This window comes from Apteryx mantelli, chromosome 6 (genome assembly GCF_036417845.1).
Source record: "Apteryx mantelli isolate bAptMan1 chromosome 6, bAptMan1.hap1, whole genome shotgun sequence".
NCBI lineage: Eukaryota > Metazoa > Chordata > Aves > Apterygiformes > Apterygidae > Apteryx > Apteryx mantelli.
The window spans coordinates 13,081,203-13,094,755 of NC_089983.1; the positions used below are offsets into that span (position 1 = coordinate 13,081,203).

Consider the following 13,553-nt stretch of genomic DNA (forward strand, 5'->3'; position numbering starts at 1 on the left):
CTTTGTAAAAGCTGTTTTAACAGTTAGTGGAGACTGTTACATACTGTGTCTTTCCATTGTAGTTTGTTTCGGTGGCGCTTTCTAGTACTGCTCCTGATGATTACGGCTTCTGCAGCTGTAAAAGCAGCAGCCTACTTTCTGTATTCCCATGTTTATAATTTATAAATTGGGGCTGTTGGTCTGCTTTTTCAATTACTGTTAATCTATTCAATTACATTCTGTTGTGTTGCAGAGTTTTTAGCACCTCTTTTAACAGAGTCCCTTACTTCTTTAAAGTATGCGTTTGGGGTCTCAAGAAATGTAAATTTCTCCATCCGTTACTTTTTCCCTTTGAAGTGCAGCCAGTTATTTTGCCCCTGAAGACTCCATTTAGGCTTTCCCACAGGATGGCTTGTGTTATTTCCACTATTTTCTGTTTGAAGGCGATCTTATATTTTCTCTTTTATATTTTTAAAATATTCATCTCCTGAAACTGAGTTATTAAATTACCTTGTAGCATGTGACCAAGCGGCTACTTGCAAGGATGAGGATGGGGAGAGAGAGAAACCCAGTTAAGATTTTTCACCCTTACACTGTGTGCATACTGTGGTTTCACAATCAGGATAAGGTATGTCCTGGAAAACCTTCACATACGTGAGTGTGTGTAACCTACAACTCCTGCAGGCACACTGGGACAGTGCTGTTACAGTTCTCCTGTAGTCTAACCCTTGAGAGTGATGCTGGGAAGAATACCTTCCCACAGCGCTCTCCCCACTGCCTTTGCTCTCCAGGGTAGGGGGTTTTCATCTGGGAGTGCCAAATACGCAGATAGTTGCGCCTTCTACGTCACCACATTTCTTCTGAAGACGTCCATATATCCCATACCCTCGTCCTTTCCTATTGCTATGGAATCAGCCAGCAGTTGCATTAGGGATGGTGAAGGAATCTGAGGGCTGGTCAGGCTATACTCAAAAATAAATAAATAAATAAAACTGGAGGCCTGGGGTTTCTCAGGGTTAGGAGTGTCCACCAACAACTGCTGTTGACCAGAGCAGTCGGTTGTATGTGCTCAGCGTGCCTGTATGTCAACAAGAAAATATGTAACAGACAAATACCAAAAAGTAGTAATCTGTGACTTCAAGAGTTTTTTGGTGAGCTTTTGCCATCAGAATCTCCCTTCTCTTGATGCCCTATATGAAGAATTGTCTTCACTTGTTTGTTCAGGCTGATATGTTTTCATAGCAGCCTGGGGATCCTGCTGGATGTGCTGTTCTACTTGAAATGTAAGGAAATGCTGTACTACAGAAATCTTATTTTATGCTTACTTTTTAGAAAAGGGACCCTGTAGGTTGGAAGGTAATGTTATTTCTTCATATTTAAGATAGATTTTTCTCTTATTCTTTGTAAACAACTTCAAACTTTGCCCACATTTTCTGGTTTGTTATGTGTATTTTCATAACTTTCTTTTAAAGGGCTCAGGACATCTTCCGTCAGGCAATGAAATTTCAAAGTGTCATCTTGGAAGTTCTTCCTCCTTATAATCGAGATCAATACGAAAAGTCTGTTATTGCTCCCCTTTGTTTTCTGGATAATGAAGAAGGAGTTCCAAAAACAAAGATTCCACCTCCTGTTCATCCAAAACCTACCCTGAAAATGATTAATCTTTCTGGAACAAGCAGCTTGGAGGCAGGTGTTCAGGCAACACTGCAGCAGACTAAGAGCCCCAACCTCCCACGACTGGGTAGAAAGCCATCTTCGCCCTCACTGTCTCCCCTGATGGGCTTTGGCAATAAAAAAAATGCAAAGAAAATAAAGATAGACCTGAAAAAAGGTAAGTCTTTGGAGATGATGAGATGATTGATTCTGTATCAAGCGCTCTCTACTGATACCTTAACTTTTAACTGAACTAGTGACATTAAGAGTACAAGCAATTTCGTTCACTGATATTTTTTGCTTAAAATAAAATTTTTCTATTACATTTTGGGAATTTCTTTCTACGCTATTTTGTCTATATTTGAAGAGGGTATCATGGAGAGAAGAGGATAAAGGAGACTTAGCATTAGTGTAAAGCCGTTGCACCTTTTGATAGCAAAAAATTACCAGAACAGAAAAGGGAAAAAAAAGTCTTTATAACTTCAAAAGCCTTAATGGCATTGTAATCCAGAAGGAAGAAGAGAGAGAAGAGTGTTAGTAACTGCTGAGAAGGACCAAGGAAAACGGCCCAAAACAGATGAAGCAGAGCAAGCAGCTGGTATGTAATGCTGGAATATGCCAAAGTGCAGAGCAGTCCCCCGGATCCACAGGGTGCTGGAGAGACCACTTTGCTGTGATTAACAGACTTCTAACAGTCAAGGCCACAGAAGTGCCACTGTGATCCCCTCATCTGATCTTCTGTATGACACAGGCCATAGTATTTCCCCAAATTCATTCCAGCCTCACATTCAGCAGCTGAATGAGAGCATGCCTTTCAAAAACTTACAGAATTCACATTAGGGGACAAAAAATATTCAAAGATGAAGAAACCACCCAGACCACAGGTGAATTGTGCTAGGGGTTAATAATCCTTAATTTTGGGCCTTGTGTTTCAAGTTTGTCCCTATTCAGTTTTCAGCAACACCCTCTGGTTGTGCTTTTGTCTGTCAGAGTGAAGAGCCCTTTATTATCAAATTTCTTTTCCATGTGGAGGTAGTTAAAATTCCCATTAGTCTAACCTTCAGCATGCTCTGTGGCTGGAGCTCAGCGAGTCTTTTGCCGCAGGATAGGTATCCCAATCCTTTAATCTTTCTTGCTGGTACTTTCTGAATTCTTTCCAATTTGCCAGTGCCGTTCTGAACAGTGGGCATCAAACCTGGCTGCGGTATTTCAGTAATGGTTAGGCAGTGCCAAACAGAAGTATTAACCTCCTGCTTCTTGTACGCCTCCTGCCTATGCTCCCCAGAATAGCTTTGGTCCTTGTGGTTGCAATGTCTCAGTAAGCACTTGGGTTTGGCTGACTGTCTGCTGTGGCCCCCTAGCCCGCAGGCGCACACGTTAAAGCTCTCCCCTGCCCCTTCTTGGTCATATTGAGGTGTTTGATCATTCTTACCTTCTTGTGACCTCTTTTTCATATTTGTTATTTATCCCTCTTTACTGGCTGGGATATCCCCTGTTGTTTATTATTTATCCATCTCCTCCTTGATGTCACCTTCAAACTTTTAGTAATGGCCTTTTTTTAAAGCTAGCTGAATAAATAAAATACTGACCATCACAGGGCCGTGAGCACTGACACACCGTTAGTATTCTTCCAGCCCTCTGGGAATTTCCTCTGCTTCAAAAGTTGAAGGAATGTTAACAGTAATGTTCTCAAAAGTTGGCTTTCCTGTAAATTCTGGATGCATGTTATCTGGACCTACAGATTTTAAAATATCTCCATTCCTGAATATGTGGAAAGTATTTCATTAACAACATGTGATATGAGTATAGACTTTTTTGCAAATACAGAATAAAAGTTTAAACTGTCTGTTGCTGCTGTTTCTTTATTATTTTTGATTCATATCTACTAATTGACCAGTACTTTTGTGACATTCTTTTAAAGATATGTTTGTATATACTCCCCTTTATTTCGTGTTGTCCAGGAGGTTGACCACAGATTTACCTGTGTCCTTCCCCTTTTTATTTTGTATGATCCTTTTCTTTACATCTGTAGTTACTTAGCTATCAGCATTGCCCTTTTAGCGTGTATATTTTTAATTGCTGCTCCATGCAGATGTCTGTCTTCGTATGGAACAGCAGGTTTATGCACATCTAGTAAAATGTGCTTAAGCAGATCCCAATTAGCATTTATATTTTCTGTTTAATTTCTCTCTCTGATTTGGCTAAGAGCTAAATTTGATGCTAGAAGTGGTCCTTTTTAAAAATGTCTAACTTTATTCTTTTAACACATAATGAGTGTAATCAAGCTGTCATTTCTTAATTTTTGTTATTTCTTAACTTAAATCACTCATTTTTACTTCTGAACTCTTAAGCTTTGTGTTAACATAAAACCTACTTCAGAGTTTCCCCATGTTAGATGTAATGCTTTGGATTTTGAACTTGTAATTTATATTTTTAGAAATGATAGGAATGTGATACTGACATGATGAGATCTCCAGAAACTATCACGTAACTAGCAATCAAACTGCTCAATATAAAGAGATTTCTATGGACCCTGCTATTCCTGGGTGATTTTGGTAGTTTATAATCAATACCAGCTAATATTGATTTTACTACCTAATTCTTTATTTGTTAAAACATCTACCTATTAACGTTTGGAGTTGTTTATTTCCAAGCTGCAAATGACTTCATTAATAGCAGCTTTGAAACACCACTTGTCCTTTCTTAAAGCATGTCTGTAGTCTGCAGTTTTGGCATTCAAATCATGATGTTTGTCCACTTTTCACCAAGTTTCATAAAACCAGCGAAATTATGTTTATGCTCATAACTAAGCAATTCTGATTGCTTGGATACACCAACATTCACATGAAGGCAGATTCTAAAACCACTTAAAGAAAAGGTATTGTCTTTGATACAGAACAAATTGGAACTCCTGTTTTAATGCGAGTTACCCAAAAGCATTTCCATTTGTCGCTCTTTCAAGAGGGTTTGAACATATGTGTTCTGACATTGATATAGTTCTTCTCTAGGCCATGTGGAAAATATGCTCATGTTTACAGCTTTTTGTTTACTTTCTGTTTTTAAGAGCTAACTTGAACGAGTGTCTGTGATATATATGTTATTGACATTGATTACTTAGTTATTTTAATGATCGTCATTTGTTTGTTGAAATTTATGCTGGGAATTCTTTATCTGATCTTCTAGGTCCAGAAGGACTTGGTTTCACTGTGGTTACCAGAGACTCTTCAGTACATGGGCCTGGTCCTATTTTTGTGAAGAATATTTTACCAAAAGGTGCAGCAGTAAAAGATGGTCGTTTACAGTCAGGAGACAGAATCCTGGAGGTTAGAATAAGCATTCATTTTATTTGCGTTGCTGAGTATCGATTGCTGGGTTTTACATGTATATTTTATTTCCTATACCTACTACTGATGTATATGGTGAAAATTACTGACCTTAGTAAAAAGGCCCATGGCTTTCTTACTGTTTGTCAATAATTGTGTTACACCACAATTTGGAGAAAGGTGAGCTGTTTCAGAAGGGTCCATGGGCTGTTTGAGCAAGGGGAGATCTGATAATATTTTGGTTCTTAAAGCATATAAATATCAGTTTAGAAAGAAAGCATGTTTTGCCTTGGCAGCCATGTCCTAAAAAATCTGTGATTAATGTTCAGGATTTTTAAGTGCTCATTTTAAGGCAGTTTTGTTAAAATTGATCCGTTTAAAATGTTCAGATCTCTTGTGACGTACACTCTCATTATCTAATGGGTTACTTCTACTTAGTAACCTCAAAAAGCTCTTAAGGCAAACAGTTTTAATAATACTTAGGTCTTGTTTTGGTACTTTTCATCTTCAAAGTGCTTTGCAAACTAATTAAGCCTCAAAAACCCCCTGCAAGGTGGGTAAGTACTACAAACCTGCTTTAACAGATGGTGAAAATGAGCAAAAAAGGTTAAGTGATTTGCGCAGGGCCAGAGGGAGAGCAGTGAGGGAACTGTTGCTAGTTCTTCTTTGCTCTCAGTCACTGACTGACACCTGTCCTGGGTAAGGGGAAAATGACAAAAAAGAGACATGTTTAAAGTCTTTTGTTCTTCTGTGTCTTAGGTGAATGGACGGGACATCGCTGGCAGGACCCAGGAGGAGCTGGTAGCTATGCTGAGGAGCACAAAACAAGGCGAAACGGTGTCTCTGATTGTGGCTCGCCAGGAGGACGCCTTTCTACCTCGAGAGCTGGTAAACTTAGAATTAGTTCAATTCCACTCTCCAGGAAGAGTAACATGTTTTAAAATTGGCCCAAGAAAAAGTAGTGAACTGTTGTTGGCTGAGAAAGCCAATGAAGGATAACTGTATAAGACTTGTGCTTGAAAAGTATTTACATTTGATTTTAGCCACTTTAGATACAATTCCGTGAAATTTGATTTTCATCCTAGAAGTGACATCATAAGCATAATTCAAAGAGGAATATTGTAAATGAAGTTTGTAACTGTGAAGTCAAGCATGACGGAAAGTGGATTCTCTTTCAAAAAAGCAACAACCTTTAAACCTAGAAGTTTGAAGTGTTTCTAATGAGTCCTGTTGCTTATCAGTAACTAATGACGGTGGCTGCCCCCTGGGTGATGCATCTTCTAAGCCTGGGAAACCAAACTGCCTGAGTGCTGAGGGTTAGAAATCCATTATATTCCTCACAAATTCTGGAAGTAGGCTTTTCCTTGGCTGCTATTCTTTGACTTAATAGGAAAAAATAGAATAAAAGCAATCATGCAAGAGCATATCTTAAATGCTCAGTTTTCACTTTTTTTATGTTAGGATGAAATTGTGTTCTCTTTTGTCTCAAATAGACATAGGAAGGCTACATTAATGCAAAAGTGCTATCTGATACATACTTGTTTCCCCTCAAAGAAGGTCGTCTCTTTAGTCGCCTCTTCCTTATCTTGATTGATGGGTATACTTGACCTTTCATTAAGAAGTCCTCAGGATAAAGGAAGGACAGCATTTCCTGCTTTTGTCTCACTTTATCTCTTTTAAAGAACACAAACCGCTTTTTTTTTTTCTCTCTCAAGAAGATGCCTTCTCCCTTTTGCTTTTCCTTTTGCTTTAAACTGTTAGCATGGTCTTCTACAACAATCCACCAGTATGTTTTCTCACAAAACATTGCTAACAGTTTGCCATTTGTTTTCTTGTTATTGCTTGGACCTTGCTGAGGTGTGGGTGCCTGGTGCCTGCAGGAGGATCGGAAACGGTAGCGTAGGTTCGGTTCTCTCACGTGACCCTTTTCTCTTCTGCAGCTGGTGGCCACTTTTTCCTGTACATCCGTTCCTGACGTAGAGCACATGTGAAGTGCCTGAACAAAGCTATTTTTGTTTTCATTTTCCTTTCCCTTTGCGATTGAGCAATTTTTAAGGAGGATAAATAATAGCAGAATAATTAACCTGGGACAGGGCTGGAATTAGGTGTTCCTTGTCAGTAGTTCCCAAAGTAGCTAAGTTGTAAGGCTCTGTTTAGAAAGCCCTTGAGCTGTGTAGCCAGTATCTTTGTGAATGTGGGGGAAGTTTCTGAGTCTGAAGTACTAAATTGTCTTTTTAGGATCTCTTTTTCTCCACCAGCTCTCCTAAGTAAAGGTTTATTTTTTATAAGGCTACCCATCAACAATTTTTTTTTCCTTATAGTGTTTTAAGTTATAAAATACATTGCTTGGAAAGTGTGGGAGTTTAAGTGTATTTTCTTTTCTCTCTTCTCTTTCCCCAGCATTATTCTTTACCATCTTATTCCAAATTATCTTGGAAATCTGGTAACAGTGGGTGGGAATAACGGGCTGTAGAAATGTAAAAGCTATTTATAATTTTTACGTGCCACACATGCCTGCTCTTAAATTCTAGCCCCTACAGCAAGGATTAACTACCTTTCAAAAGGTGAGTTACTTTTGACTGGCCTGATTGAGATCCTGAAGGTAGCCACATTTATCCTGCTGGCTTGACCTTCGCTTAGATATCTTTTTCCGTGAAAGAACGATGCACTGGTGGTGGCCCTCACGGTATTAGTGATGATATGTGAATTCTAATACTGCTCTGTATTTCTTATTAGCTCAATCAAGTACAATATAATATAAATGCAAGTTACTGAAGTACATCAGATAATTTTATGGAACCAGTCCTTCTAAATTCCAGACCTTCCAGCAACATCTGTTTGGTAGCTCACTGCAAAAGTGTGGGTTGCTGTACCACTAAGCTACCAGATGTTGATACGAACATGATGCTTGATAGAAATCATGAGACATCTGAAAATAGTCTTAATAGAGATTAAAAAAAATTTTTTTAATTGGTTTAGCTTTTCTGTTTGTTTTTAGCTTTATCCATAATATTGCATTAGACTAATCCTCTACTACCTCAAAAGTTACAGTGCTGTTTTGATCAAAGGGGAGAAAAAAGCCAATGCTTTAAATGTTTGTTTTTGGAAGGAAAGGCAGTGGATTATCCAGTAGTTTTCGAGGACAGCTGTAACTGCATATTCAGACTACGTAAGTTGCATGCAGTGTTTACCTAAACACACATGGGGGGGGGGGGGGCGCGGGGAAGGGGGTGTTAATGCCTGGCAATAATAGAGTAGTTGCCTGATATCAGGCTTGTTCTTCCTTAGAGCAGTTCTCCGGGGACTTGAATGTAATCTGAGTAGATGTTTTCCTTAGCTTCCCCATTACCTGTTATAAGGAAAAGGAGAAGGCTGCTTAGTAAATGAGCACGCTCTCCACGGCTTCCTGCGGCAAAGATGCCACTGGAATTTAGACCCTAAAGAGATGATGCACAAAATCACTTTTGAGCTTGTTGCTCACCTTGAACTTGGTTCCTGCATTGATTTTTAGGAAGAATGTGATAGCTGCATGGGCACAAAGCAAACAAAATAAAGTAATGGAGGTGGCATTTCGTTGTGTGGATCTATAATAATATAGTTTGTCTTCCCCTCATAACAAAGCAGCTGTTTGGAGAAAGCTTGGTCTCAGGAATGTTTTCTCTTCAGTAAGCTAGATGGAAGCAGAGTTTGGGGAGGTTGTTACTGTGGTATATGCTGATGAATTGCGAGCAAGTAGAAAAATATATTCAGAGCAGCAAACCTTTACCACCAGCCAAGAGAGAGCTGTGATATGAGTGAAGATGAATCAGTGTTTCAAAAGGGCATTATTAAATTATAGTGATTTGGGGCTTCAGTTACGCTAGCCCTAGCAACATCTGAGAGTCATACAGTTACATTGTTTGCACATAATGAGGGAATAAAATAGGAAGCCCAATCTTTCTAGTGTTGGGAGAATAAGAGGATCTAATGAGATTTTTTTTTTTCTGACTGAAGCAGATCAGTAAAGTAGAATTTGGACCAACCACAGGCTCTCCTCCTTATTATCCAGTTAGCCAAATGTTACTAGTAATTCACGCCAGCTGTTGACAATGTAACAGCTGAGTAAGGAGCTGGTTCCAAAACTCAGGGGAAGATCTTGATTCACTTAATTACCACTGTCTACAGACTGGCCTGTGATTAGTGCATTCTGTAAGGTGCGTTTGGGTTTTAAACTGTAATGCTGATCGTTTTCTAGAGGATGCTTAAGATTACAGAGAGAAACTGGCTCCACTGAACAGGTTTGGATTTTCCAGCTGTTACCAAAGTAAATGAAATGCCCGTCACACCGTGGCTGCTGTTCTATTCTGTCCAGAAAACACAGTGTTTTGATCATGTGTTTGTTGCATCTTGTCTTTTTCCAGGAAAAAATGTGTGGTCTGAAGGTAGCATTTCTTTTAATAATGATACAAAGATCACTTCTTTCCCCTCCTCTTCCTGCATCCCCCCGTTGGCAAAAGCAACGCTACTTGAATGAGAATTAGCTCTGGTGTGACCCATTCCATGCTGTGGCCCTATGAAATTCTTAGCCCCTTTCTTTTGCAGATATTCTTGTACTTTTAATGAGCATTCAGGCTAGGGGATATTATGCAAATAGGCAGAGAAGTGTCCTTTTACCACACTTGCAAGAAATAATAAAGCACTGAAAAGATTAAGGTGCATCTTTCTTGAAGTTAGAACACATACATACTGTAAGTTTTACTTATACTTTATATGTTGTTTTAAAGATAGCTTTTTTACTTATCGGTTTCAGTTGTAATCGCTATTTCTGTGGTTTTTTGGCACATTCTCTGTGACGAATTGGAGAGGAAGGGAAGCAAACCAGCATTTTTACAACAAAAGCTAAAAGAACAACCATGTATATAATGTAGCTGTTGATCTTTAACTCAGATTCTCTTTTACGCGTGTACTATACAGAATGGAAGGAAGCATGATGACAGGCAAGTTCAATTAAGCATTTTTTCTGCTCACCATGTGATTAACTTTTATGTTTCTGTCTTCTCCTAATTAATTCCTTCCACTACCTTGAACTCTGTGCCTGAAGGAGAACTTCTTGTATGCCTGAAGTGTTGTCCTTTTTGTTTTTAGTATTCAAAGCTTATGTTCTATTGCTTCCTCTTAATTGTTTCTCACCTTTTTATCTGCAGGAAATAATAGATGAAATTTCAGCCTGGACTTAACTGATTTTGCACCTGTTTTTGTGGGTTAAGGCAGTGATTCTAATGCCCAATTAACCTGAAATGGACAAGTGCTTTCAGTCACAAAATAATCCCAGCAATTACCAATTCTCTCTTGCACTGTCTCTATTCAAAGGGGAAAAAAGTCTGTTAGAAAAATAGGTCAATATACATATATTGGATTTTAATAACATACATGAGATCCAGTTCTCGAATTGTTCTACGTGATAAAGAGAAGGAAATCATGAACACACATGGCACCCTTCATCTTGAATTACTTTGCAAACAGTGAAGCTACAAAACCTCTCCCCACCTGCGCCCAAGAATTTTTTGAGAGAGAGTGGCTAGTTTGGGGGTTGTAGTTTCTCTTTATCTAGAATAGCTGAGAAAGTGCTGGTTGTGTCTATGCAAATGTATCTTCTTAGCGTGGAAGCATTGTGCAGTGCAGCACCTCAAAGGTTTTCAGCCTTCATTGATTATGTAATTATTTCAGAGCATGGTTACTTATATTTAGTGTGGCCTAGAGTACTGGCAAGTATGCGTTGAGGCACAGTTAATTAGTTGCCTTGCTGCTTATATGAGGCAGTAAGAGGTTATTCTTTAGAAGGAATCACAGCATGAGGAACTTTCTTGCCTGTCCCTGTGGACAGAAGGTGTGGCAAAAAAGTACCCCATCATTTTTATTGTTTCCAGCTTTTGGAGGGTCTCCCAACCTTTCCAATGTGGAATAAATTGCTTGAGTAATTCAAGTATTTTAAACATGTTTTCTCACCTAGATCTATCATTTTGCAATAGCGGAGTGAGCCCTCACTGTTAGGTACCAATATAGCTATCAAGACGGCAGACATGTTTGTTGTGCTTTTCTATGAGCTAATGACCATCAGTCTCGAGGGCTGCAGAAACTGTATTCCATCTGGTGTTGCTTTCTTTCTCAAGGCCTTATAAGCGTTATAATCCAGCAGTGATTTGGCTTTGAGATTCTAGTCTTCTATTTTCCAGCAAATATGAAGAGCCTCAAAAGAGTGGTCCCAAACCTATGGATGATAGCACTCATTGCCTGCAAGAACCTCCAGTGGTGCTCTGCCTGCTGGTAAAGAAAAATTTTGAGTGGAGACAAATGAGGAATGAAAAGCATGATGTTACCCATAGCATAGGATATTGTATTTGCTTATAGGATTATTGCCCAAAGCTCCCAAGTTCTGAGGAGTCCTGCCTCAGAGCATTGGGAGATGAAATCTGTTTACTTGATAGCATCAGTTGTTCAACACTGGTGCTGTCAGCAATTGTTTGGCAGCACACCTTAGTCTATGAAATCAGAAATACGTATACCTCAGATTGGAAACTTGTTTCTCAACAGAAGCAGAGTCTTCATGTGTCTTAGATCCTTTTATCCACATTTACAGTATTTACTTTTCTTAAGTCTTTGGGTAATTCTTAAATTTCCTTGGCAGCTGTAGTACTGTGCCATCTACGCAGATCACCAGATTTGTACTGTATACTATATGAAATAATTTAAAAGTCTCTGTGCCTTAGAGTCCATGCAAATTTTTTCTAGGACTGACTTAATGTAAAATGCATGCATTTAAGGTTTGAAGTTGACATAAAAGAATTACACCCTGCCTAGTGCTTTTTTAACTTCCTTTTAAAACAGTAACCAGTAAATCAACCAAGAAAAGAGTGGGATTTGTGCATCACAATATTGTGAGCTGCCTGCTTGCAATATATTCCAAAAGCATACAGTAACAGCAATCCTAAATTCACCCTTGAAAATACCAGGCAGTCTCCCATATCTTTGTAAACGATAAGATTTTAGGAACTAAATGATGAAGGAAGTTAACTACATAAGGCTTCAGCTCAGCAGGGTGCTTAAGCACATGGCTAATGCTCACTGCTGGGATGGGGATGGGTGTTTTCACCATAGGGCATATCTTACTTTAGGACATAACTTGCTAATTTGTCTCCCTCTATTTTCTACAGTTATGTAACTTAAAAGGTTATGTGAGACTGCATTTTTAAGCATTGAGGAGCAGTGCCACGTTGAGTTATTACTTAGGACAAAACTCTTTCACAAGGACAAACTATTTCCTTGTGTAAAACTTGCCGTGGCATTTTGAATAGGTATATGGAGCAAACTGGAGGATCTCCATTTTCAAAGCCTCCTGTGACATCAAATAGTAAACTGAAATGCCTTGGATAAAGAGCTGAATCCAATTCTGTCAGTATTCAAAGCTATAATTCCAGGGAGTCTAGATAATTCAAAACAGAACAATTTTATCCGATATGACACAAATTCTTAGTGTGCTATGTTAATGTGAAAAGTATCCAAGTACAGTATAATGTATCTCCCTGGGTTTGCTATTGTTTTTTATCTTAACAGGGTGTGCCATTAGTGACCATTTAGTTTTTATTGCAAAATGGAATATAGGTGATTTTAAAGAACCAATATGAAAGCATCTGTCAAAAGTGCTAAAGATGGATATATGCAGCAATGACTTCAGTTATTTACTGGATTGTGACAAGATTACAGCAGGGCATTACCTTGGGGTATTATTTTGAAAAGCATTACTGTATATCCATTACAAAATACAGTGTAGATTTTATGGTGATTCAATAAATGAGTTGTCAGCAAAGTATTTCTTAATTGTGTCAGCAAAGTATTTCTTAATTGTGTCTAAGCTCTTGGAAAGAACATAGAGAATAGTGTAAATAAGGAGATATCTTTTCAAGCTTTTCTGCCAGTAATAATTATGTGGTGCTGCAATTTAAATACTGCTCTTTAACTTATACAGGTTTTTGCAGAAAATAGTTGCAAAAGCATGCAAATGTCTTATTTCCTTCATAAGCCTTTGAAAATAACCCTCCTGGGTCCCTTGCCTTTTGCTCTCAGCTCTGAATGGCGCTCCAGGGAGTTGGCATCTCTTATCAGAAATGAGCAGCCAGACAAGGGGCAGCCAGCATATTGAGAGACCATAATAGTGTGATGGTCAAGGGCATCAGACAGGTACTGAAAGGTCTCTTGTTGTGTTAAACAAATGCTATTTCCTTCCTGGCTTAAATGGGAGCTAATTTTTTTTAAGCTTTTCTTTTGGCAAAAGAACAATAGGGATAAATAAGGCAACCTTTCCAGGGAGAGAGATGCATTAGATTATCATAAATCCACAGATAAAAAGTGCAGTGGTCAATGAGAACAGGCGCTGTAAGATTAAATAAAAGAACTAATTGAAAGTGGTGTCCCATGGTAGATAGAGGATTGACACAATATTGAGTAGGTATTACCATGGACTAAACAGAAGGGGGAAAATAAAATGCACAGTATTTTATTTCCAAAGGTTACAGTTCTGTTTGTACTGGTGACTGAGCAGTTTTTTTTGTTGTGGACATAAGA

General features: G+C 38.6%; 1 protein-coding gene across 9 annotated transcripts in view; it reads left to right on the forward strand.

Annotated features, from left to right (window-relative positions):
• Positions 1-13,553, forward strand: part of PARD3B (par-3 family cell polarity regulator beta) — a 440,403-nt gene that overhangs the window by 215,241 nt on the left and 211,609 nt on the right. For all 9 annotated transcript variants that reach the window (XM_067298774.1, XM_067298775.1, XM_067298776.1 and 6 more), the window contains 3 exons: positions 1,452-1,810; positions 4,816-4,955; positions 5,715-5,843. In XM_067298774.1, the coding sequence (XP_067154875.1) occupies positions 1,452-1,810; positions 4,816-4,955; positions 5,715-5,843 (628 nt within the window). The remainder of the gene's footprint in view (positions 1-1,451; positions 1,811-4,815; positions 4,956-5,714; positions 5,844-13,553) is intronic.